This window comes from Engystomops pustulosus, chromosome 3 (genome assembly GCF_040894005.1).
Source record: "Engystomops pustulosus chromosome 3, aEngPut4.maternal, whole genome shotgun sequence".
NCBI classification, from domain to species: Eukaryota; Metazoa; Chordata; class Amphibia; order Anura; family Leptodactylidae; genus Engystomops; species Engystomops pustulosus.
Genome location: NC_092413.1, coordinates 185,846,567 through 185,874,129, shown reverse-complemented (window position 1 = coordinate 185,874,129; position 27,563 = coordinate 185,846,567). Strand labels below are relative to the sequence as shown.

At 43.5% G+C, this 27,563-nt stretch overlaps 2 protein-coding genes across 2 annotated transcripts; both read right to left on the bottom strand.

Annotated features, from left to right (window-relative positions):
* Positions 1 to 14,297: 14,297 nt before the first annotated feature.
* Positions 14,298 to 18,985, bottom strand: COPS9 (COP9 signalosome subunit 9). The gene is made up of 3 exons (XM_072139606.1): positions 18,832 to 18,985; positions 15,039 to 15,111; positions 14,298 to 14,452 (listed from the first exon to the last, which is right to left on the bottom strand). Exons 1-3 carry the CDS (start codon positions 18,892 to 18,894, stop codon positions 14,415 to 14,417), a joined length of 174 nt encoding a protein of 57 aa, XP_071995707.1. The 5' UTR covers positions 18,895 to 18,985; the 3' UTR covers positions 14,298 to 14,414.
* Positions 18,986 to 20,759: 1,774 nt separating this feature from the next.
* On the bottom strand, positions 20,760 to 26,346 carry OTOS (otospiralin). Its single transcript, XM_072143320.1, has 4 exons — positions 26,111 to 26,346; positions 25,794 to 25,883; positions 24,358 to 24,384; positions 20,760 to 21,177 (listed from the first exon to the last, which is right to left on the bottom strand). Exons 2-4 carry the CDS (start codon positions 25,849 to 25,851, stop codon positions 20,993 to 20,995), a joined length of 270 nt encoding a protein of 89 aa, XP_071999421.1. The 5' UTR covers positions 25,852 to 25,883; positions 26,111 to 26,346; the 3' UTR covers positions 20,760 to 20,992.
* Positions 26,347 to 27,563: the final 1,217 nt, after the last annotated feature.

The following is a 27,563-nucleotide window of genomic DNA, read 5'->3' as shown; positions in this document are numbered from 1 at the left end:
AACATTCAACCAGCGCTGTGAATAAGCCCCTCTGCGGCGGCTGTCTGCGCGCCGCATCGCATAGAGCCGGCAGCGATTGCGCAATACATGCGCTGCTGCCGGCGATTCTTACAGATCCCTGACTGACAGGGGCCTGGAGGGGGTGTGTCGGCCACAATAAAAAATAAATTTAAGAATTTCCCTATGAACATAACAAAAAATATACCTCAAGAGATACTCTTACCAAAATTTTATATGGAAAAAAAATTCTGTTAGTATATAATAAATGATTCCCAATACCTTCAGAACCTTATACTGTAGATAACATTGTCCATAGATTGCAAAGTTATAATGTCCTATCCAATCATTGGATGTGTGACAATTGTTTGCTTTAGATGCTTATATTGATTGTTATATAAAGAGCTGTGCCCTAAAAGCTGCATGCAAAAACACTTCTATGCTTCTTTCTCGAAACTGCTCGTTGCTCGGACGAATACTTCGCCCGCTCGAGAAAATGGCATCTCCCGCCGTTTTGCTTTTTGGCAGCCAGAAACAGAGCCAATCACAAGCCAGGAGACTCTGCACTCCACCCAGCATGACGTGGTACCCTTACACGTCGATAGCAGTGGTTGGCTGGCCAGATCAGGTGACCCTGGAATAGACTAGCCCCTGCCCGCGCTGCTCGGATCATTCTGTGTCTGGATGCCGCTAGGGAGAGAGCTGCTGCTGGTCAGGGAAAGCGTTAGGGTGTTCTATTAGAATAGTGTTAGGCAGGAATGATTCTACAAGAACCCAACAGCCCTTCTTAGGGCTACAATAACGTTATACTTTTTTTTTTTTATTTGCAGCTAGTACCATATTGTGAGGAATTTGTAGTGAGACTTGCTACCATTGTGTTTAGCTCTTAGTGACACACATATCCACCTCAAACACCAAAGTGGGAAAATTTATTAGGGGTTTGATTTCAATTAGGCACAGTCTGCCATTTACTTTTTATTTTACGTTTATTTTTTCATAACTCAGCGTCATCTCATCTGGCATAGCAGTGTGCTTTCATACTTGGCTAGAAAATAGCCATAGGAGAATCCAAACGGCTTACGCCTACAGTAGCGTTATATATTTTATTTCTGGTTGATCTGCTGGTGGCTGTGCTTGCTGTAGTGCATCTACTACCATATTGTGAGGAATTTGTAGTGAGACTTGCGACCGTTGTGTTTAGCGCTTAGTGACGCACATATCCATCGCAAAGACCGAAGTGGGAAAATTTATTAGGGGTTTGATTTCAATTCGGCACAGTCTGCCATTTACTTTTTATTTTACGTTTATTTTTTCGGAACTCAGCGTCATCTCATCTGGCATAGCAGTGTGCTTTAATACTTGGCTAGAAAATAGCCATAGCAATAGGATAGCATCGTTTGGTTTTAAAAACTAAAAAACACCCAAAAAAAAAAACACAAAAAAAACACAAAAAAAAGTTAAAAAAAAATTAAAGTTATAACTTTCATTTTCAAAATGTTTAACCCGAGGGCTAGGGGTAGAGGACGAGGGCGGGGACGTGGGCGTCCAACTACTGCAGGGGTCAGAGTCCGTGGTCCTGGGCGGGGTGAGACACCACCTGCTGATGAGGGAGCAGGGGAACGCCGCAGAGCTACACTCCCTAGGTTCATGTCTGAAGTTACTGGGACTCGTGGTAGAGCACTGTTGAGGCCAGAACAGTGCGAACAGGTGATGTCGTGGATTGCCGACAATGCTTCGAGCAATTTGTCCACCAGCAATTTGTTTCCCCTCCCAGGAAAATTTGGCATTTGAACCGGCATACTCTGAGGAACTGTTTTCTGGACCCTTCCCACAGTCACAAACCACTTGTCCGATTGCTGCTGAGCAATTTTCCGATGCCCAGGTTTTCCACCAGTCGCAGTCTGTGGGTGATGATGACCTTCTTGACGTAGTGGAAGAAGTGTGTAAAGAGGTGTCCGACGATGAGGAGACACGGTTGTCAGACAGTGGTGAAGTTGTTGTCAGGGCAGGAAGTCCGAGGGGGGAGCAGACTGAGGGATCGGAGGATGATGAGGTGACAGACCCAAGCTGGGTTGAGAGGCCGGGTGAACACAGTGCCTCTGAGACGGAGGAGAGTCCTCGACCAGAACAGGTTGGAAGAGGCAGTGGTGGGGCCAGACGGAGAGGCAGGGCCAGAGCAGGTGCATCAGCGCCAAATGTGTCACGTAGTGAAGCTCCCGCGGCGAGGGCTAGATTTTCAGAAGTCTGGAGGTTCTTTAAGGAAACACCGGATGACCGACGGACTGTGGTGTGCAACCTTTGCCAAACCAGGATCAGCAGGGGTTCCACCACTACTAGCTTAACTACCACCAGTATGCGCAGGCATATGAATGCTAAACACCCCACTCAGTGGCACCAAGCCCGTTCACCTCCGGCCGTGCACACCACTGCTCCTTCCCCTGTGTCAGCTGATAGTCAGCCCCCTGCCCAGGACCCTGGCACAAAAACCCCATCGTCGCCTCCACGATCCTCCACAGCATCCACCAGCGTTCAGCTCTCCATACCCCAGACGCTGGAGCGGAAACGGAAATATAGTGCAACCCACCCCCACGCCCAAGCCCTTAATGTCCACATCTCCAGATTGCTTAGCCTGGAGATGCTGCCCTATAGGCTAGTAGAGACCGAGGCCTTTCGCAACCTCATGGCGGCGGCCGCCCCTCGGTATTCGGTCCCCAGCCGCCACTACTTTTCCCGATGTGCCGTCCCAGCCCTGCACCAGCACGTGTCAGACAAGGTCCACCTGACCACGGACAGGTCTTTCAGGCCTACTATGCCTCCTCCTCCTCCCACCCCTCCTCCACCTCCTCCTCCGAACTACCATCCGTGGGCATGGCGCCATCAGTCGCTAGCTCTAGGCACAGCAGCAGTGCCGTCGCTAAGCGACAGCAGGCGGTGCTCAAACTGCTGAGCCTAGGCGATAAAAGGCACACCGCCCAAGAACTATTACAGGGCATCACGGCGCAGACTCGGCAGACTGACACATGTGCCATGCCTGGCCCATGTGTTAAATCTGATAGTTCAGCGTTTCCTCAAGACATACCCCAATCTGTCTGATTTGCTCACGAAGGTGCGCCGCATCTGTGCGCATTTCAGGAAGTCCAGCACAGATGCTGCCACTCTCAGGGCAGCGCAGCGCCGCCTCCAACTGCCCGCTCACCGACTGTTGTGCGACGTGCCCACGAGGTGGAATTCAACATTAACCATGTTATCCAGCAGCGCAGAGCGATTGTAGACTGCCAGATGTCAACTTCCACCAGAACTGGTAGTCAGGTCAGTCAGCTTCCTCAAGTCTACAATGAGGAGTGGACGTGGATGTCTGATATCTGTCAGGTGCTGAGTAACTTCGAGGAGTCAACACAGATGGTCAGTGGTGATGCCGCCATCATCAGCCTCACCATCCCGCTGCTTGGCCTGTTGAAAAACTCTCTGATCAGCATGAAGTCGGAAGCTTTGCGCTCGTCACAAGAGATGGGGGAAGAAGATTCCCTTGTTGATAGCCAAAGCACCCTTAGGTCTGTTTCTCAGCGCATATCGGAGGAGGTGGAGGTGGAGTAGGAGGAGGAGGAAGAGGAGGAGAATGTTGGCGAGACACAAGAGGGGAGCATTGCTCAGACCTTCACTGTTCATCGTGTATGGGCAGAAGAAGAGGAGTTGGAGGAGTTGGAGGAGGAGGAAATGGACAGTCAGGCCAGTGAGGGGAGTGAATTCTTGCGCGTTGGTACTCTGGCGCATATGGCAGATTTCATGCTAGGCTGCCTATCCCGTGACCCTCGCGTTCAAAGAATTTATTCCAGCACCGATTACTGGGTATTCACTCTCCTGGACCCACGGTACAAGCAAAATCTTTCCACTCTCATCCCTGGAGAGGAAAGGAGTGTGAGAATGCATGAATACCAGCAGGCACTGGTGCACAAGCTGAAACAGTATTTCCCTTCTGACAGCGCTAGCGGCAGAGTGCGTAGTTCTGCGGGACAAGTAGCGAGGGAGAGTAGGCGAGCAGGCAGCTTGTCCAGCACTGGCAAGGGTACGCTTTACAAGGCTTTTGCCAGCTTTATGTCACCCCAGCAAGACACTGTCACCTGTCCCCAGTCTCGGCAGAGTAGGGCTGATCTTTACAGAAAGATGGTGAGGGAGTACGTAGCTCACCATACCATCGTCCTAAATGATCACACAGCTCCCTACAACTACTGGGTTTCAAAGCTGGACATGTGGCACGAACTGGCGCTGTACGCCTTGGAGGTTCTTGCCTGCCCTGCCGCTAGCGTGTTGTCCGAACGGGTTTTCAGTGCAGCTGGTGGCATCATCACCGATAAGCGTACACGCCTGTCGACTGACAGCGCTGACAGGCTGACGCTTATTAAGATGAATAAAGCCTGGATTTCTCATAATTTCCAATCTCCACCAGGTGAAGGAAGCTCAACCTGAATAATTTATGCACTCCTCCTCATTTTCCTCCTTCTCCTCCTCTTTGTACACTAAAGCAGAGGAAACTGGCTATTTTTGACAGGGCCCACTGGCTCTAGCTATAGTACTTTATGCATTTAATTTTTCTGGAGGGCCACCTACCCGGTCCTCTGTTTTAAACAATTTTTGGGAGTGCCACATACAGGCACTCAATCTATTCAATTTTTCTGGAGGGCCACCTACCTGCTCCTCTGGTTTGAAAACTTTTTTGGACTGCCACATACAGGCACTCAATCTATTTCATTTTTTTGGAGGGCCACCTACCTGCTCCTCTGGTTTGAAAACTTTTTTGGACTGCCACATACAGGCACTCAATCTATTCCATTTTTCTGGAGGGCCACCTACCTGCTCCTCTGGTTTGAAAACTTTTTTGGACTGCCACATACAGGCACTCAATCTATTTCATTTTTCTGGAGGGACACCTACCTGCTCCTCTGGTTTGAAAACTTTTTTGGACTGCCACATACAGGCACTCAATCTATTCCATTTTTCTGGAGGGCCACCTACCTGCTCCTCTGGTTTGAAAACTTTTTTGGACTGCCACATACAGGCACTCAATCTATTTCATTTTTCTGGAGGGCCACCTACCTGCTCCTCTGGTTTGAAAACTCTTTTGGACTGCCACATACAGGCACTATCCAAATTAAATTGTCTCCATAGCAGCCTCCACACGTTGTCTCCATTGCTACCTCCAAAAGTCGTCCATATAGCTGCCTCCATACATCGTCCCCTTATCAAACGAGGTGTGTCAGGCAGAAATTTGGGTTGTTTTCATGGATTCCACATCAAAGTTGTTAACTTTGTCGCCACCCTGCTGTGTAATCCACAAAATATACTGGCAAACTTTTATCATTTACTGATATTATTTCAGCGCTTCTTGCGCATCTGTTTACATTCCCCTCACCCGCCATATCCCAAACTTATAAAAACGCTACTACACTTGATCTTATACAAAAGGTTCTTAGAAGTGCTGTTTGGGGAGTAGCCTAGAGACAGGGGCTTGGATTGGCGAAAGCTCGCCTGGAAGCGGAGCGCCAGCTCCATCCCAAGATCCAACTAACATAGTTTTAACTGCAGCACCTTTCATCTACTACTAGTTCACTGCCTCCATAATAATAATAATAATAATCTTTATTTATATAGCGCCATCATATTCCGTAGCGCTTTACAAATCATAGGAAACAAATACAAATGTAATGTAACAGAGCACAACATTTGTATGGAACAACAGGAGTGAGGTCCCTGCTCGCCAGAGCTTGCGGTTTATGAAGATGATGGGGTAACACGAGGTAAAAGAATATTTAATGGTCAAGTTATTCTTCTTAGGGAATAGAACAAAATATAATAAATGGAATTGCTGTCGCTTGAACCACTCAGCCGTCATCTTATATACCAGGTCCAGGGTGAATGGGACTGCAGAGAAGTCTGGTGCCTGTTGGTTGCTGGATAACAGATGGGAGGACGACACAGGATGGGTTAGTAGAAGAGTTAAAACTTCATGCAGTTAATGAGTGTTATAGGCTTGCCTAAAGAAATGGGTTTTAAGAGCACGCTTGAAACTTTGGAGTTTAGGTATTAGTCTGATAGTCCGGGGCAGAGCATTCCATAGAATTGGTGCAGCTCTAGAGAAGTCTTGGAGACGCGAGTGGGAGGTCCGCACTAGGGTAGAAGTTAATCTAAGATCACTGGCAGATCTAAGAGCACGGGTTGGGCGATAGACTGAGATAAGAGAGGAGAGGTAGGGGCGTGCAGCATTATACAGAGCTTTATGGATGAGGGTTATTATTTTAAACTGTATTCGAAAGGATACTGGCAGCCAGTGCAGCGACTGGCATGAACTGTAGGCATACATGGTCCCCTTATCAAACGAGCTGTGTCAGGCAGAATTTTGGGTTGTTTTCATGGCTTCCACAACAAACTTGTTAACTTTGTCGCCACCCTGCTGTGTAATTCACAAAATATACTGGCAAACTTTTATCATTTACCAATATTATTTCAGCGCTTCTTGCGCATCTGTTTACATTCCCCTCACCCGCCATATCCTAAACTTATAAGAACGCTACTACACTTGATCTTATACAAAAGGTTCCTAGAAGTGCTGTTTGGGGAGTAGCCTAGAGACAGGGGCTTGGATTGGCGAAAGCTCGCCTGGCAGCGGAGCGCCAGCTCCATGCCAAGATCCAACTAACATAGTTTTAACTGCAGCACCTTTAATCTACTACTAGTTCACTGCCTCCATACATCGTCCCCTTATCAAACGAGCTGTGTCAGGCAGAATTTTCAGGTGTTTCACCAGATACATAGTGGAACTCGGCCCATCTGTCGCCGCCATGCTGGAGACCTGAAGTTGCAATCATAGCAGCGCAATATGAATGCCCCATACTGTTGCTCTTAATCATGGAAGTCGTCTCCATGGCTGCCTCCACATGTTGTCCCCTTATCAAAAGAGCTGTGTCAGGCTCATTTTTAGGGTGTTTCACCAGATACGTTATGGAACTTGGTCACTATGTCGCCACCATGCTGTGTTATCGACTAAATATACCGTCAACCTTTTGTTCACATAGGAAATCATTTCACCTCCTTTGGTGAAACCTGAGTCCATTTAGGGTATGTCGCCATGAGACTCTCTAGCCTGCCACTGCTGCCGCTGCCTCTGCATGCCGTCCCCTATAGTGTCAGGGTCAATTATTGCATGTTTTAGATGCTATCTAGCCTCATTCGGTCACTCTGTCATGGCCATGCTGTTGCCCATAATTTTGGCATAATGGTGTGATTAAGCAGCCTCAGAGGCATCCATGCATGCTGCCCCTGCTGTTTCCTGTCCATTTCCGTGGTGTTTCCATCCTTTTCTGAGGTTCCCAGGTGTTTGGCCAAGCTTCCCTGTGCAGATCCTTGGTCCCCTTGAAAAATGCTCGAGTCTCCCATTGACTTCAATGGGGCTCGTTATTCGAAACGAGCACTCGAGCATCAGGAAAAGTTCGTCTCGAATAACGAGTACCCGAGCATTTTAGTGCTCGCTCATCTCTAATAAAGATACAAGAACAGATTTCTTTAAGAAAGTACTGTATACTACAAAGTTTACTATAATAATCTACACAATGTATAAAATGTTATAAAACATTTACTTATGTTATAAAACATTTACTTATGTTTTACTCTTCGCATTATAGTGAAAACTATATCATTGGAATAAGTAACTCCCTTTTAGTACGCTCAGCACCACATGACTTAATTGAAAATCAAACTGTCTTTCAAATGGTTACTCTTATTTGCCATTTATATCCTAACCCTGGATCTTCTGACTTTAGTGTCGACAGACATATTGGGGAGTATTTACTAAGGGTCTCGCAGCTGCATTTCCTTCGGGTTTTCCGACGTTTTCTGGGATTGCACTGCTGGGACAGGGATTTAGAAGGGGATTGTGTCGCACGTGGTCACAATTTGGCACATCGGCGCTGACTTTCATACGACAGACGGTTGGACGATCCAACTGATTCGGCCAGAGTGCGGGATTTAACTTTAAAATTGTGTCACAAGCCCAAGCACTTACATGCACCGAGAAGAAAATGGTGAACTCCGGCGGACCTGAGCGGGGAAGCGACACATGCAGGATATCGGGCGCACAATGTAAGTGAATGGCGGCACAGTGCATGCGCGTCGGACACTCAAGATCGGGGAACGCACAGGACCAGGTAAGTAAAAGTGCCCCATTGTTTTTCTGTCTGATGCTGAGGAGCTGAGCTGCTCTCTGCCTCTGCCCTTAGATTGCTTAGTTTGGCTAGACGGACAGGTGGAGGAAAAGTTGTTGTCGTCCCAAACGTCTTCCATTTAAGGATTATGTAGACCACTGTGCTCTTAGACCTTAAGATTCTCATGTGCTCTGACATGCACTGTGAGCTATGAGGTCCTATATAGACAGGTGTGTGCATTTCTTAATCGAGTCCAATCAATGCAATTAAACACAGCTGGCCTCCAATGAAGGAGTAGAACCATCTCAAGGAGGATCAGAAGGAAATGGACAGCATGTGAATTAAATATTAGTGTAACAGGAAAGGGTCTGAATAGTTATGACCATCTTATATTTCAGTTTTTCTTGTTTAATCACTTAGGACAGCTTCCTATGGAGATGGAAGAGCAGCGCTCACTGCACTGTCATGTGCATGCGGCCTAATGCATGTATAGTGTGTATAGATGTGGTGTTTGCATGGACAGTATATTGAGGTGCATGAAATATGTATACTCTGTGTAGAGGTGCAGTGTAAATATGGTGTATGGAGACAATGCATGTAGAGTGTGTAGAGATGTGATGCAATGCTTAGATAGCTGTACTAAACACATGTACAATGTGTGTAGAGGTACAGTGTTATCCATGCATAGTGTGTGGAGATGCAGTGTCATGCATGTATAGTGTGCGGATATGAAGTGTTATGCATGTATTATGTGCGGAGATGAAGTGCTATGCATGTACACTCACCGGCCACTTTATTATGTACACCATGCTAGTAACGGGTTGGACCCCCTTTTGCCTTCAGAACTGCCTCAATTCTTCGTGGCATAGATTCAACAAGGTGCTGGAAGCATTCCTCAGAGATTTTGGTCCATATTGACATGATGGCATCACACAGTTGCCGCAGATTTGTCGGCTGCACATCCATGATGCGAATCTCCCGTTCCACCACATCCCAAAGATGCTCTATTGGATTGAGATCTGGTGACTGTGGAGGCCATTTGAGTACAGTGACCTCATTGTCATGTTCAAGAAACCAGTCTGAGATGATTCCAGCTTTATGACATGGCGCATTATCCTGCTGAAAGTAGCCATCAGATGTTGGGTACATTGTGGTCATAAGGGGATGGACATGGTCAGCTACTCAGGTAGGCTGTGGCGTTGTAACGATGCTCAATTGGTACCAAGGGGCCCAAAGAGTGCCAAGAAAATATTCCCCACACCATGACACCACCACCACCAGCCTGAACCGTTGATACAAGGCAGGATGGATCCATGCTTTCATGTTGTTGACGCCAAATTCTGACCCTACCATCCGAATGTCGCACTAGAAATCGAGACTCATCAGACCAGGCAACGTTATTCCAATCTTCTACTGTCCAATTTCGATGAGCTTGTGCAAATTGTAGCCTCAGTTTCCTGTTCTTAGCTGAAAGGAGTGGCACCCGGTGTGGTCTTCTGCTGCTGTAGCCCATCTGCCTCAAAGTTCGACGTACTGTGCGTTCAGAGATTTGAGTCACTGTTGCCTTTCTATCAGCTCGAACCAGTCTGCCCACAGAACAAGGCATTTCCGCCCACAGAACTGCCGCTCACTGGATGTTTTTTCTTTTTCAGACCATTCTCTGTAAACCCTAGAGATGGTTGTGCGTGAAAATCCCAGTAGATCAGCAGTTTCTGAAATACTCAGACCAGTCCTTCTGGCACCAACAACCATGCCACGTTCAAAGGCACTCAAATCACCTTTCTTCCCCATACTGATGCTCGGTTTGAACTGCAGGAGATTGTCTTGACCATGTCTACATGCCTAAATGCACTGAGTTGCCGCCATGTGATTGGCTGATTAGAAATTAAGTGTTAACGAGCAGTTGGACAGGTGTACCTAATAAAGTGGCCGGTGAGTGTATAGTTATAGTGGTGCGATTCAATGCAAGGACAGGTATATGATACACATGTACAATGTGTGTACAGATGCAATGTTATGCATGTATAGTGCGCGGAGATGAGTTGTAATGCATGTACAGTGTGTAGTGGTGTGGCATAATCCATGGACAGCATATGGAGGTATATAAAACACATGTACAGTGTGTGGAGATGCAGTGTAATGCATGGACAGTCTATGGACTTGTATGAAACACATGTACATGCGATGCAGTGCCTGTTTGTATATTGTATGGAATAACATTGTAATGATAAGGAGTGTAATACATGTGTGTAGGGATTAAGCCTAAAACTTGGGGAATTTAGAAAACCGTCTACATGACTGATGGTATTAGTTGCCCATAGCAACTAATCACAATCCCAATTTAATTTCCTATTCCGCTATGCATTTCTTGGTGTGAATATTTGTGACTGAGAAGTGCATCATAAAGCCCCCATAGACACATCCGACCAGCAGAAAGCCAGGGAGGTCCACTACGCCAGAACTAAGACCCTTGTGGCTCATTATGTACTACTTACCACAAAGGAATGATGTCATATGGGTCCAGTAAAGAAGAATAATTGACATTACTGCAACATTCAAATAAAATACATATGACATATTATTCATGTCTTTTATTGTAGGTTACATACTTATCAGTGTATAAGGGCACAGGACAGCACTGGAACATGTATAGTAGTATATAGTACTATATAGTATAGTAGTCATGTTCCTTTACACTATGTGGTGGTAGTATACTTTCTTTATACAAGTGTGAAATAAAATAGCTTAGCACCGGAGCAAGTACCACAATAGCAATTAGATCTGCACGTGTGCACAAGGCAAGTTACTGCCTATTATGTGCTGGTACATTAGATGGAGCACTTAAAAAAAAAGCCAAATGTTTTGTACAGGAAAAGTGTATTACACAATGTTGGTCAGTAGAGGGCCCCCTCTACCGCACAGTAACTGTAACACATGAAATGTGCCTGCAATATAAGACTTGTTACATGTAGATTTAGCAATCTATTATAAATTTTTTGTAAGCTTGTGACCGAAACTTTTTTCAAAAATGAATTCACTACAAAGATTTCTCACCTCCATATTTTCAATACATGAAATGTTTTCGATTCTGTTTTAAAGGAATACTCCAGCATCAGACAAGTGGTAGTATGGACAGGTGTCCCTTAACTTACAGGATGTATTTAGACACTTACATAATAGGGGTTAATGGGAACCTGTCAGCAGAAATTGACCTAATAAACCACTACCGGTTTAAGCAACTTAACACCTGCCAGATGATGTTTCTCTCATGACCCAGTGCGGTGGCATCATCCAGAAATACAACTTTGAAGTGACATGTAAGATGGTTGTATAAAGTCATGAAGGCGTAGCCATCTGTACTGAAGTCAAGCCCCAGCTTTACCATGCAGTGATTCATGTCGTTCACCAGGCTTCAGGAGAGACAATTAGTGATGTGCCTGGATGAAGAAATTCCTGCCAAGTACAATCCCAGCAGTGACACATGGTGGTGGCAGCATCATGTTATGGGGGCAGAGACAGGACCACTGGTTGTAATTGAAGGAAAGATAAATGTGGCCAAGTACAGAGATATCCTGGATGAGAACCTCTTCCAGAGCTCTGACCTCAGACTGGGCTGAAGCTTCACCTTCCAAGAAGACAATGACCCTAAGTACACAGCTAAAATAACAAGGCAGAGGCTTCAGAACAACTCCGTGCCCATTCCTGACTGGCCCAGACAGAGCCCAGACCTAAACCCAATGGAGCATCTCTGGAGAGACTAGAAAATGGCTTCCACCAATGTTCACCATCCAACCTGAGGGAACTGGAGAGGATCCCCAAATCCAGGTGTGAGAAACTTGTTCCATCTTCCCAAGAAGACTCCTGGCTGCACTAGCTCCAAAGCTGCTTCTACCCAATAAATTATCAAAAATATCTACATTTTTTTTTCTTTTGAAGATGGGGACATTAATGAGCAAAAAAATAAACATTTTTGATATTACCAATTGGCTGCAATAAAGAATTGAAAGGGGTCTGAATACTTTCTGTACTATATATATATATATATATATATATATATACATACACACACAAACGTGTCATTGTGAAAAAATGATAGCACGATAATTTTGAAAACGTGTTTTTGTGAGATCACTCCACAATTTTGCTGTCACACAGATCACACTTCACTCTTCAAAGTTGTAAGAAACCGGAGATGTCTCCTGTCACAGACAAGCAGCTTCTTCTCTGCCCTGACTGCTGGAGGATGTGGGTGCACTGGGATCCCAGGCTAGGCTGGAGCAGCACCAACTACTGCAGGGCATCCAGACAAGAACACGCTTCATCCACATGGAGAACCGGGAACCTCAGCCCTGATTTCAGTTATTTTTGACAGCACATCCTGAACACAAAGAAGAAATGAGAATCTGCTCTTTCCTGTAGTTGTTCTCCAAACAATTTTGCTTCCTAGGAATTTTATTACTGTTAGATTACCACTTGTCCATAATACAGATTACTCCTGCTAAATAATACTTGTACTAAATAAAGTGTTTGGTTTTTTTTGAGTTATGCAGAAAATTCCGATTAGAACCCCAATAAACAGGTGTAGGTTTTTATTTTGGAGGCGAGTTATTGACTTCATAAAAATACAGCTGCAATTTGCAGCACAACACTGACATGAAGTGAATGAAAAAAATCTGCAACATATCCAGAATATGTAATAAAATATAATTGACACGACCGCACCTTACCGCTCCCCCGTTGCCGTCTATGGGGGACGTATATCGAGCATATATACATCTCCCATACGGCAGTGTGAATGTAGCCTCAGACTTCTATGGCCTTCCGTGATCCGCATCAGTGGGGAAAAAAAAAAAAAATTTGTGGCATCCGTGGAATTCACTGACCCACGAACGTAAAAACAACGCCAACGTGAAAGAACCCTTAAACTAAACCTGTCATGTCAGGTCCATATGAATCAGTGTCTACAGAGGCTCTGGGGACACTCCTCACTACTAAAGAGGTGTCCAACGGGAACATTTGGACCCATCTCTTGACAAGTGTCAAGCCAACGACATATACCTGATGTAAATGTAAAAATGTCATGTAAATCCAAGATGCAGATGTTTTTCTTCACCTATATTGTGTTGCTTATGTGTGGTGATATTTTGATGCAGATTTCATGTAACCATAATCTAGTGGGGTTTTATTTTTGACCACAGCCAAGCCTAATATGGAAACATTTCAGACACTAAACTACCAGTCCATCAGGATCTGCTGGTGATTTACTGCCCCAAATTGACATAAAAGAGATGATACCTAAAAGGTGAAAAGGTCCCCCTGTTGACAGAAATAATACAGGTATGGTTTACACACATATAGAGCACATCAGTTATACATAGTAGGGAAGATGCACACTATCGCTGTTTCTGCAATGGATTGCCATGCAAAGAATCTGCATAAAATCTGGGTCAGATATGTACATTTCTTCTGCAGATACGTGTTAGTTGTTGCATGTTTTTGATTATTTGGGATTGGTAGTCGTAGAGTAAAATTAAGAATGGAAGAGTTTTTTGTGCAAATGCTAGAAAAACACTTGTCATTGTATAGCGTCTTATAGAATATTTATAGGCATCTTTTTACATCCACAAATTAATGTTGCGTGTCTAACAAAGGGATTTTTATAAAACATCCACAGACACCGCATTTGGTGTTTTAAGTAATGTTTCTTAAATGGGTTAATCCAAGCTTGTCCTGTAGATGGCACATATGCTGATCACAATCCATGGGACCACCGTGATCACAAGAGGCTTGTTCTCCTTACAGACAAGAGGCTCAAGTTGATTGTGTGCTCTCCTGCTCCAGACACTATGCAGGAGAGTACAGGGCTCGGGGATCTCTGTCAATGCTATAGAGGGAGTAGTAGGGCCCATTCTCTGGCCATCATTACATCAATTAGGGAGACTGGGAGCCCAGCAGCAGTCAGCAATCTTTCCTGTGACTAGGAAGATAACATGGGATACGGAGACAACCCCTTAACTAAATATATTTACCACTCAGACAACTTTATGCATAGAATATTTCTACAAGGAGGAGGCTGGTTACACCTTTACCTGGAAATAAGACAAAACATGAGGATGTAATGGCTTTATTTACACAAGTAACATAAATTAATCACGCTGTGTCCCATCGAGGAATCCATCTAATAGATTGCTGCCGTCTAGCATAAAACTGTGTGGATGAGCAGGTTTAGCAGGTGTCGTCATCATCAAACAGGTCTCCGAAATCTGCACAAAAACAAAATACAATCCACTTTTAATGCCTGTTCACACATCATATATGGCGATAGAATCCAAACTCAAAAGGACTGTAACATCCAGGTCTCTATACTGCTACAAATAACACAAAACGTACAGAAATGACCAAACTACAAATATATCAAGCAACAATGTGTGATGAGAAAAAGTAAAATCAGCTGGGAGTGGTAACGCGCTTCAGTGTTAAGGGGTTAATCAAGGATAAAATATAGGGAATAAGTGACTCTAGACCTTCATGTAGTGGCACCCCAACAATGCTGCACTCAGCCAAGACCGTGCAGATAAGTCACATGACTAGCCACAGCCCCGGTTACAGGTAAGAGCTGCACAGTTTTAGTGACTTATGTTTGACCATCAGGTGATTCAGCAACTGCCGCTGCCTCCATTCTCTACAGAGAATTCTCTATTTCCTGAATAGACGTGGTAGGTACTTCTTCTGTTCTCTCTACAGCATCCCCAATATTCAGCTGTCCAATAGCCCTGGAAGCTTACACAGCCGCACCTCACAATAAAAACATAAGAAGCCAATGTACAATGTCTAACAGACGTCACTCACTATTGAAGAAGTCTAGATGTACGGCCTTCTCATTGGCCGCCAGGTCCATCAGAAGCCCCGTGCTGCCTCCAGCCTGGAGAAATGATCAGAGAAGGAAGAGGTTAGTATTATCCATACACTTCCATCATATTCCTTTCTATATGGGTGACATTATCTGACTGGACCCATCACTCAGATCAATGGTCAGCCAGGTCTTTTATAACCTACAGGTCTGGTCAATACACATCCAATATGTTACAGTCACCATGACTGTTAAATCTACTTATATTTTAAAACTTTAAATTATGCTAATGAGCTAGAAAGGCTTTAGGGGTGTTCCTATAGCCACTCCGTGCTGCAGCTTCACAGGCTGTTTCACTGTCTCACCCTCAAGCCTACTTCCTCCCATCTTCTGCTGTTGAAGTACTCCTGCACAGTGTAACAGCTTGCGAATCTGCAGCATAGTGGGGCTCTGGTAATATGCCTCAGAATAATTATAAAAGCTGGTTTTGAAGAAAGGAGGCCATGGATAACCAATATAAGAATGCCTGGATCTATGAGTCACTGTCCCTGGTTTATCATGATGGATTATAATGGTAGATTTAGTAGATTATAGGGAAGTTGCGTTTTTTAAAAATTGATCCTTAGGATCTGTGATCGAGGTCCTACTGTTCACATACGCCCACTACTGCAGCTGCCTGGAACTGTCACAACATGCTGGTGAGCATTACAGATGCCATATAATATACATCTTCCAAGATTCCTTCCTAGGACCCTACGAGAGACAGAGCCCCCAGTCTAGGATTGTGTCAGCAGAAAACTAGATTACCCCCTCAATTGGAGAAATCTTCGTTAATGAAAAGTTTACTCTTGAACATGAAAATCACCCGCAATTGGTGATGGCACCGATCGCAAGTGTTAACCCATCAAATGCTTCCAGTGCTGCCATCTTGGATCGGATCATCACTCTCCCATGACGTCATTGGGAAAATGGGAGAATGATTTGTCTCATATGGTAGTAAAGGTCAGACCCCCTAGGGTTAAAGTACCCTAGTGGGTCTGCAAATACATTAAAAAATAAAAACCAAAACTTTCTAATTACCCACTTTTCCCTATAACTAGTATAAAAACATCATGACAAACATATTAACCTCTTAACGCTCAGCGTCCGATATATCGGACGCTGAGCGCAGTGACTTAGCGCTCAGCGTCCGATATATCGGACGCTGAGCTGATGCCGGTTCAGCTCAAGATCTGAGCCGAACCGGCATCGGGAAACACGGGGTGCCGGCTGTAACTAATAGCCGGCACCCCAGTGTAACACCCGCGATCGGAGTTGTCTCCGATCGCGGGTGCTTAACCCGTTAAATGCCGCGGTCAGCGCGACCGCGGCATCTAACATGTATCTGGGGGATCTTTCCCCCACGATCGGCCCCCCCGAACCGTTTTCGGGGGGCGCCGATCGTTGCTATAGTAACTCTGGGGTCCGATCTGGACCCCAGAGTTACCTGCAAGAATTGCCAGTAAGATGGCGTCTGTGACGTCATCTTACTGGCACAGTGCCAGCCTATGCAAGTGTATAGGCTGACACTGATAATACTCTGCAATACATGAGTATTGCAGAATATTATCATGAAGAAGCAATCAGAAGATTGCTTCTTCATGTCCCATGGTATAAAAGTGAAAAAGTAAAAAAAAAAGTTATTCAATAAAAAAATAAAGTCATAAATCACTAAAAATGCCCCAAACCCCCAAAACATATAAAGAGACATATAACTCAAAAAAAAGTCTAAATCATAACACAAACCCCACATATATAGTATCACCGCGTCCGTAACAACCCGTAGAATAAAAGTAAATCATTATTGAACCCGCACGATAAACGCCGTAAAAAAAAACTGTTATAAACCCTCCAAAAATTATGATTTTTACCTTTTCAATCCCACAAAAAATGCTATAAAATGTGATCAAAAAACCATATGTACTGCGACATGATACTGGTGCAATGTACAACATGTCCCGCAAAAAACAAGCCATCAACCAGCTCCGTAGCCAAAAAAGTAACAACGTTATGCCACTTGGAAGACGGCAATACATAAATGATAGATTTTTCCCCACATTAGGGTTTTGTTTGACAAATTTAGTAAAACGTAAGAAAATATATTCATGTTTGGTATCCCCGTAATCATATCGACCCATAGAATAAAGATAACATGATTATTAGTCTATACGGTGAACACCAAAAAAAAAAGAAGTAAAAAATCCAGTACAGAATTGATGCTTTTCTACTCCTGTCCTCAAAAAACGTTCCTAAATTTTCAACAATAGGTGATACAAACCCCAAAATGGTAACATTGGAAAAAGCATCTCATCCCGCAAAAAAAATGGCATCACATGGCCCCAATAACGAAAAAGCAAAAATTTTATAGCCTTCAAAAGGGGCCAATGAGGAAACTAAAATCCTGGCAGCTGCAGCGCCCTCCTTCCCTTCTGCACCTCGCTGTGCCCCCATAAAACAAGTCACAGCCACATGTGGGGGGTCGCTGCACTCAGGAGAAATTGTAGAACAAATTGTATGGTGGGTTTTCTCTTTTTATCTTTTGGAAATGTGTAAATTTTAGGGCTAAATGAACGTATAAGGGAACAATATGACCATTCTAAATTTCACCTCCATTTTGATTCAATTACTATGAAGATCTCAAGGGGTTAACAATCTTCGTAAAAGCTGTTTCTGATAGCTTGAGGGGTGCAGATTTGAAAATGGGTTGGTTATATAGGGGGTTTTGATGCTAAATATGTAAAATTTCATTCCAAACTGTATTTATCCCCAAAATAGTCAATTCTGAAAATCCGGAAAAGCGCTATTCTATTTGCAAGCCGCGTGACATCAAAATAAATTATCCAGACATTTCAGAAATTATGAAAATGTAAAGTAGACAAATGGGAAATGTTATTCAGCAACTTATTTAGGTGGTAAATCGATCTGCCTGAAAACGCAATAATTTTGAATTTCGAAAATGGCAAATTTTTCCAAAAATTTATCATATTTTCTTTTTTTTTGTAAATAAATGCAAAACTTATCAGCCAAAATTTACCACTAAAATGAAGTACAACATGTGGGGAAAAAACAATCTCAGAATCGCTTTGATAAGTAACAGTGTTCAAAAGTTATAACTGTATAAAGAGACGCAAGTCAGAATCCAAAAAATCGGGCTGAGCCTTAAGCTACAAAATGGCTGTGTCCTTAAGGGGTTAAGTATATCTGCTGCCGAAAAGTCACAATCAAAATATAAAGACTGTTATCCCAGGCAGTGAACTCCATACTGGAAAAATAGCATCCAAATGATCGAATCGCCACTTTTTACCAGTCGGAAGTGAAAAATCAAAAGAAAAAAAAAAAAAATGTAGAAACGTAAAATTCAACTTGTCCCGCAAAAAACAGCTGACACACTAAAGTATGAAAATAGCTATTTGTTTCGCTCTTTTTTGATGCAAAAAATGTTAGCTCAAAAAACAACAATGGGCATGAAGGGGTTAAACGCGTGACTTTTCCTGTTAAACCTATGAGAAATACCTAAAGGCTGTGTATACAGCGCAGCAGTGATGTCATCTCCCGCAGTCATGTGACCAGTGATGTAACGTCTCCACATACAGCAGCCACTAAATACACTATATTGACAGACTCCTTGTATTAAAATGGAATGTATAAAAAAAAGTGACCACATTCCCAGACTATCCCTTTAAGAGATGACTATGTCCCCGGGTAACTCTGCTCTGCCAGGCCGTAACCTGGCTCCAGTCACTTCGGTCTCACCTCATCCAGGTCCACATAGGGCCCGGCCCCCTCCGGGAACATCTCATCCACAGCCGGCTTCATCCTCACCACAGCGCACTGAGAGGTAAACGGCAGACAATGACGTACATCCGGTTTCAGTGGGTTTCATGCCCCACTTCCGGGAGATTAGTGGGCGTGGAAGTATGATTCTGTTCAAGCACGTCACGCTGGGGGCGGGGCGAGTGTGAAGTAAGGTGACAACTGAGACGCTGCTAAACAAGTTACTCCGTTGGGTCACGTGACCGGGACTCGTGCATAATAACCGTAAAGTGATAACACGATCAGGTATTTCCTTGTCTGTAGGTGAATTCAAGAAAACTCAATTCGAATTTCAAAGGCAATTTTATAAAATGTATTTGAGCCGAGAATTTACTTTCAGTTTTGCAAAGTGACCTCAAAGTAATGTACTTAGATATATGGGGGCACATCTAGGCTGCCACATGTGCTACATTTGTCATGCAGTCTAAGGCTACCTGCACATGTATACCTACATTTGGCACCTTTTGTCCTGCCTCTTACGCCATCCCCACACCGCATAGTTACCCTTTGTATATATGGGCACAACTCAGTACTGCTACCCCTATCTTGTATAAATGGGCAAGTCTCAGTACTACTACCTCTATTGTGTATATATGGGAAGAGATCAGAACTATTACTTTTATCCTGTATATCCTGTAGCACAGCTCAGTACTACTACCTCTATTGTGTATATATGGCGCAGATCAGTCCTATTACCCCGATCCTGTATACATTGGTAAAGCCAGCAATCCTGTATATATGGGCACAGATCAGTACTACTAGTCCTATTCTGTATAATTGGGCTCATTACTACTATCTCTATCCTGTATATACGGGCACAGCTTATTACTACAACCCTTATCCTGCATATATGATCACATCTCAGTACTACTATTCCTACCCTGTCTATATGGACACAGCTCAGTACTATTACCCTTATCCTGAATATGGGAAAGTGACACCATTTGGACACCCTAGTACACCCTGGCTTCACTGCACAAGTGCTGTAGATATGCAGCATGCACTATGAAGCCGGAGTAGTACACTCTGACTTCACTGCACAAGCGCTGTAGGTATGCAGCATGCACTATGAAGCCTGAGTAGTACACTCTGACTTCACTGCACAAGCGCTGTAGATATGCAGCATGCACTATGAAGCCGGAGTAGTACACTCTGACTTCACTGCACAAGCGCTTTAGATATGCAGCATGCACTATGAAGCCGGAGTAGTACACTCTGACTTCACTGCACAGGTGCTGTAGGTACACAGCATGGGTTTTGAAGACGGGTGTTATTCCATGTTCATTGAAGCATTGAGAGGGGAGGCGCCAACAGCTCCATATGTCCAAAGTCCAATGTGCCTCATCAGCAGTGGCATAACTTGTATTTCTAGGTCTACAACTAGGTCTAGAACTGATATAAATATAAACAGTAAAAATCATCACACATCAGGTATCGCCGTGTCTGAAAATGCCCGATCTATCAAAATATAATAATGGTTTCACTGCGTTTAACCCCGTAACAGAAAATCACGTCCAGAGTAAAAAATGGCACTTTTTTGCCATTTTAAAAAATATAAAAGATTCTATAAAAAGTGATTGAAGGGTTCCACAGTCCTAAAAATGGCAGCATTGAAAACGTCATCAAATGTCGCAAAAAATTACATCACCCACAGCTCCGTACACCAAAGTATGAAAAAGGCAGACTTAAAAAAATCAGCCTTGGTCCTAAAGCCCTAAAATGGTTAAATCAAAGGTTAAATTTGCATGGATCAAATATAATCTGGATCGGTTGGTGCGAAAACATGATGGGGCAGCAGACTGTGCCATGTGTCTTCTCAGACAGAAAATCTGAAAATAAATCATGAAAGAATTGCAAAATGGCCAGGAAACATTACAGCAAATTTATTGGTTGTAAATATGATACCATAGGTAGACGAGTTGTGTTTACAGCAAATATCTCTATATATTCTCTCCTTTCTGCAGGACAGGGATAAGGCAGGAGTTTCCTTCAGTCTGAGCAGTCACCATGGTGGCATTGATGGGATCGGCATTACCACACAGCTGTCATTCCTCAGAGGCTTTACTATATACAGATAGGCTAAGCAGAAACGACGTTGCTTCTAATGCTCGTGGTCATGGCTTGTGTATCCCAGAGTATCTCCAATTGGGTAGTGAGCAAAGAAAGTGCGAGCTAGGTCATTGATATTCTCATAGGCACCCAGTGAGCGGAAATGCTCTATGTACTGCCAGAAGTCCGAGGTCCAGAAGGGCCAGTAGGGGTGAGCAGGAGCCTCTAAATATGGGTCTAGAATGAAAAAGAATTACTGTATTAAAATTGTCATCATCATTATAGTTACTTTATAGTTATATAACAGTAAAATTTCTTTAAATAAGTGACTCTCCAGGTAAAACATTCTTCCCCATCACTACAGCTTTGTCATGTGCACATAAGAAGTGCCCAGTGTAAAAGACATAGATGTTCTGGCAGTGCAGCCTCCTATCTGTGCTGCTCAGAAAACATATTCATTGTTAGATTTCTCAACCTATGTGCTGCATATTGGCTATCACTGAGCACAACATCACATGGGCATCTACAGACTGCACCATCTGCCTGCTGAGAATGAAGTGTAATGCTGGGTTCACATAAGGTTTTTTGTATATGCTAAGTGTATATGTCAGGAGAGCACCTGATGTATACACATATGGCATACATTAACAAATAGTGGCAGATGGAGGCAAAGACGTTGCAAGCTATGTCTCTTCATCCTGCCTCCTCTAACCGAGTGATGTTTGCGCTTAGGTAATGGACGGCTACGGGGAGCGGATGCAGCGTATTGCATCCCTCCCCACAGCGTCACCGAGTGCATATGTCGATCGGCAGGTAGGAGCACCCGGTTGATGTCACGTCCATATTAGGACGTGAACGGGAAACACCCCATTCATTGCATTCAGGCGGGGGGAGTGCGCTGGATATGTATCCCACTGTATCGGCATTCAATGGGATAGGTCTGTGCCATAAGTTGTATGGATACGTCAGGATCCTCCCGTCTTTTGCTTATAACTTTTATATAAAAAAATGAGGCATGAACCCAGCCTGGTAAACCTTTTACTAAAATCTCCTACAAATATTAGAGACCATTAGAATACATTCAAAAGTAAGTATTAGTATACATATGAAATAGGAGGTGACATCCCGATGGGATACAGGAAGGTGGTTAATTCTCGGTGTTCTCATTACCTTACTGAAGAGAAGCCCCCCACAAATTTTCAGATAAAAAGAAATATGTAAATATTTAATATTCACTTACATATTGGGGACAATGAATATACCGACTATATATACGGTATATACTGACAAACCATCTTGAATGAGCTAGCAATGGGAATGTGTAAGTACCAAGTTCTCAAATATTCTGTATTATTCGAGGGTTACAGAAAGGTATATAAACGGGTAGAACCCTCTGGAGAAGTATGTGCACATCAGTTCACAGTCTTGCTGCTACTAACAACACAAAAGTTGGATACACAGATCCTACCTAACACTGTGGGGAAGAATTATCAAGCTGTCTGAAAGTCAGAATATTTCTAGTTGCCCATGGCAACCAATCACAGCTCAGCTTTCATTTTACCAGTGCTCATGAATATTTTAAAGGCTGGGCGGCTGGGCGGCCGTGTGACACGCGTGTCATAGGTTCGCCATCACTGACCTAAGCAATGAGGTCCTAAAGCTGTATGCAAATGACCTGTGAAATGTCCAATGAAGCATTAGCATATTCAAGCTGTCCACTCTATTCATGAGTGGGAGGCACAGGCACACCCCCAGTGCATGACTGACAGCCTGTATAATGATGTGAGGCTGTATAATGATGTGCTTCCCGGTACTGGTGGCCACGCCCCCTGCAGCCTGTGTGTGTGTTTAGGAGAGATACAGCAGCTCCAGGCCGCCATGTTACAGCAGAACATGTCAGATTCATGTGTAGCTGATGTCTGTGTCTCTCACCTGTATATTAGGAGGATGCAGCATGTCAGCAGATGCAGCACACACACTAGCAATGCTTTACTATACATTACACATAGACATGAGTAGGGGGAGGAGAGGGGAGGGGGGACAGGAGTGACATCACTGCCTCCGACCATGTGACCAGCCTTATTTACATGATAAAAATAGATGATTTTACAATGAATAATGTATGAAATAACTAGATAAAGGCTGGGATGGGATCCTTGTGAGCTGCTCCAACAGGTAGAGGTGACAGGACTAGTGGCAGAGACCTGATGACAGGTGTCCTTTTAGTTCACTATTAGTTTTCCATGCAGGATTTGTTTAAAGGAAATCTACCATCAAAATCCATCATGATAAACCAGGGACTCTTCCTCATAGATCCAGGCACTGTGACTGTAGTAATCTTTAAAAATCAACTTTAAAAATGATGCTAATTACACCCAAACAGCTTGTGGGGGTGTTTCCAGAGTCCCTCCGTGCGGCAGCTTATAGGCTGTTACACTATCTGAACCTCCCCCCCTTCTCCCTCAGCTCCTGCACACTATAACAGCCTGTGCCTCAGCAGCATTGAGGAGCCATTCAGGCGCAATTAGAATAATTAAAATACTTTATTTTAGAAGGAAGGCGGCCATGGATAACAAATATAAGAAGATTACCACAGTCATGGTGCCTGGATCTATGAGTAAGTGTCCCTGGTTTATCATGATAGATTTTGATGGTAGATTTCCTTTAAATAATGCTCATCCATCATTTCAGACAATCAAGTGATGACAGTGGGGCTCATTTACTAAGGGTCGCGTATCGCACTTTTTTCAGACTGTTCGCCCTTTCGGGGATTGCACGGCTTGGACAGGTATTTAACAGGTGTCTGCGCTGGGATTGTGTTGGACGTGATCAGATTGTCACGCAGCTCTGCTGCTTCCATGTGACAAAAATCGGGGAGCAGGCTGTCAGACGATCCGACTGGTTGGGACTGAGCACAGGATTTACCTTTCAAATTGTGCTGCAACTCTGTCGGACCTGAGCGGGGAAGCGACACATGCAGGATATCGGGTGCACAATCTTAGTGAATCGCGGCACAGTGCATTATCGTCGGACAATGCACTTTCGGTGAACTCTGCAAACCGGGTAAGTAAATGAGCCTATTATATTCAAAAGAATGATAGGTATAGAAGCTCATTCACTAAGGTGATCACTAATACTTGCATACACATGATTGGAGCAGTAATGTGTATACAAGCAGGTTGTGTACAAGTCGTCTGTAAGTCGGGGACTACTTGTACTCCCTAGCTGTGAGCTACAGGATCCCCTTTCTCATAATTAGTGGAGGCTTCTGGCGTTGAAACTTTTTATAATTGTCCTGTTCTATGTGATCCGGTTTCCTATGATGTTTTGTAATAATAATATCCGTTATTAGTAATGAATTAGTAGCGTTCCTTATAATAAACAGTTAATCAGAAGGAGAACAAGAAATGTCTTTACCGTCCTCCTCGTGCACAGGTCTGGCATCTGAAAATAAATAAGGAAATCATATGTGAGAGACGCGGGACAATGGATACTTTCATACAACACCAAGTGTGAGCAGAATCCCAATGTCAGCAGGAATTCCTAACAGCGCCGGACTGTGCCCTGTACAATAGCGCCCTGTGTCCTCTGACTGCGTGGCACATGGGAGCAGACCTGTCAGGGTTCCCTGCCAAATCACATCCCTTGACTGGGGAATTCATTGGATGTGTTCACCAGGGAGCACACCTCCATTTTTTCTAGTTTTTTTTAGGGAGTGAAAGGGGGTTTTGTGGAATGTGTTGTTTTTACTCCGTATATCTATTTACAGTTAGTTTGTACGATACACATAGATTATGTTTGTACCTCACCTTGTGATGCCCAATGTACACAAATAATTAAAAACACCACCTAGTGGTCAGAATTATATGAAGTTGATGGAATCCTAAATACCATTACAATATTATAGTCAGATTGACTTAATAAATTAAATTGTTATGTTTTGATATACACACCAACACATACACAGGGGACCATTCATATATATATATATATATATATATATATATATATATATATATATATACATCTAAATGTTATAATGTAATACAAATCTTCAGGTTGTATTAAAACCTGAATATACACACTATTAGCCTTCAAGGTTGTCCCATTTTATACATTTCTATAGTACAAATGGTAGTAATGGAAACTTAAAGCATATACAGGTCATTTGTAATGCACCTGCCTATGATCATCAATATAGTAACATGTACAGTGAACATTCTCTCATATTACATTGTATAATTAATATAATCTCCAGCTTAAAGCTATTTCCTACGTCTGGCAGGGGGGCATGTGTAATTTAGCATCAAGCCAGCCAAAAAAGTTATTGATCAGTATATGGAGATGTTCTATGTTGTTTATGATGACTCATAGATAGTTAGCGCTAGCAAGCAGGACCCTTATTTCTATTACTGTTGTTGTTATTACCATACTATGGTTTTGTAATTGTCTTAAATAAATAAATACAGGCGGTCCCCTACTTAAGAACACCTGACTTACATACGACCCCTAGTTACAAACGGACCTCTGGATTTTGGTAATTTACTGTACTTTAGTCCTAGGCTACAATAAACAGCTATAACAGTTATCACAGGTGTCTGTAATGAAGCTTTATTGTTACTCCTGGTTCTTATGACAATCCAACATTTTTAAAATCCAATTGTCACAGAGACCAAAAAATTCTGACTGGGGTTACAATAATAAAATATACAGTTCCGACTTACATACAAACTCAACTTGAGAACAAACCTACAGAACCTATCTTGTATGGAACCCGGGGACTGCCTGTATAATAAAATAAATATAATAAAAATTATAATTTGCCATTATCTTATAAAATACAAATAACTTACCTAGGAATGTTCCCAGAAATATACAGGAGAAACATAAACCAATAAGAAGCAGCTTCATTGTGTCTTCCTGCTGGTACCTGGGATATGATTCTGATGGGATATAGTATGAATAACAAAAAGAAAGCAAATATAAAATGTTGCAGGTAGAGTAAAACAGATTCACAGATTATCCATAGTGTGCAAGCTCAGCAAATGAGATAAAACCTGGGAATTTTCATATGCTCTGTACAGATATGGATAATACAATGTAAATGTTGTGTAAAGAATAAAGTACAATATCTAAATATGTAGTACATTTTCTCAGTGTCAGTAGTTACCTGTTTCCGTGTATTGGTCACTCGCTTCAGTCTAGTCTTCTTGTACTGGTTACCTGTTGCGTCTTCTCTTGGATTGATCCCTCTTCCTCCAGCTCCCTCCTACCCTTCCTTTCATAAACAAGGGGCTGTTAGAGGAAACTTCTCCTTTTTTTTTTCCTAAATTGAAAATTCATCTAAACACATAATCTAAGAGAGCCGAGCTTCACGCAGAGCAGTCCCAGGGTTTCATCCGCTTATAAATAGAATGATTGTTAGCATGTTTGCATTCCTCTGTAATTTATCAGAATGTGACATGAGATGCCTTGAGTTTACATGAACGGGGGAAATGTATCACTGCATAGCTGAGTACATTTACTACCGTACTCAGGACTCGGAGAAGTTGGGTGATCATTTGTAATGGGAGACTACAGCCTTATCTACTAAGATAAAGTTAATATACACTCACCGGCCACTTTATTAGGTACACCATGCTAGTAACGGGTTGGACCCCCTTTTGCCTTCAGAACTGCCTCAATTCTTCGTGGCATAGATTCAACAAGGTGCTGGAAGCTCCTCAGAGATTTTGGTCCATATTGACATGATGGCATCACACAGTTGCCGCAGATTTGTCGACTGCACATCCATGATGCGAATCTCCCGTTCCACCACATCCCAAAGATGCTCTATTGGATTGAGATCTGGTGACTGTGGAGGCCATTTGAGTCCAGTGACCTCATTGTCATGTTCAAGAAACCAGTCTGAGATGATTCCAGCTTTATGACATGGCGCATTATCCTGCTGAAAGTAGCCATCAGATGTTGGGTACATTGCGGTCATAAAGGGATGGACATGGTCAGCAACAATACTCAGGTAGGCTGTGGCGTTGCAACGATGCTCAATTGGTAGCAAGGGGCCCAAAGAGTGCCAAGAAAATATTCCACACACCATGACACCACCAGCCTGAACCGTTGATACAAGGCAGGATGGATCCATGCTTTCATGTTGTTGACGCCAAATTCTGACCCTACCATCCGAATGTCACAGCAGAAATCGAGACTCATCAGACCAGGCAACGTTTTTCCAATCTTCTACTGTCCAATTTCGATGAGCTTGTGCAAATTGCAGCCTCAGTTTCCTGTTCTTAGCTGAAAGGAGTGGCACCCGGTGTGGTCTTCTGCTGCTGTAGCACATCTGCCTCAAAGTTCGACGTACTGTGCGTTCAGAGATGCTCTTCTGCCTACCTTGGTTGTAACGGGTGGCGATTTGAGTCACTGTTGCCTTTCTATCAGCTCGAACCAGTCTGCCCATTCTCCTCTGACCTCTGGCATCAACAAGGCATTTCCGCCCACAGAACTGCCGCTCACTGGATGTTTTTTCTTTTTCGGACCATTCTCTGTAAACCCTAGAGATGGTTGTGCGTGAAAATCCCAGTAGATCAGCAGTTTCTGAAATACTCAGACCAGCCCTTCTGGCA

What these genes read in the sequence shown, in the direction of transcription:
- COPS9 (XM_072139606.1), bottom strand. Translation starts at nt 18,894, where the DNA reads ATGAAGCCGGCTGTGGATGAGATGTTCCCGGAGGGGGCCGGGCCCTAT. An exon ending in CCTATGTGGACCTGGATGAG is followed by an intron (nt 15,112 to 18,831) that starts GTGAGACCGAAG and finishes TCATTTCTCCAG; the next exon opens with GCTGGAGGCAGCACGGGGCT. An exon ending in ACATCTAGACTTCTTCAATA is followed by an intron (nt 14,453 to 15,038) that starts GTGAGTGACGTC and finishes GTTTTTGTGCAG; the next exon opens with ATTTCGGAGACCTGTTTGAT.
- OTOS (XM_072143320.1), bottom strand. Translation starts at nt 25,851, where the DNA reads ATGAAGCTGCTTCTTATTGGTTTATGTTTCTCCTGTATATTTCTGGGA. An exon ending in ATTTCTGGGAACATTCCTAG is followed by an intron (nt 24,385 to 25,793) that starts GTAAGTTATTTG and finishes ATTTATTTTCAG; the next exon opens with ATGCCAGACCTGTGCACGAG. An exon ending in ACCTGTGCACGAGGAGGACG is followed by an intron (nt 21,178 to 24,357) that starts GTAAAGACATTT and finishes TTTTCATTCTAG; the next exon opens with ACCCATATTTAGAGGCTCCT.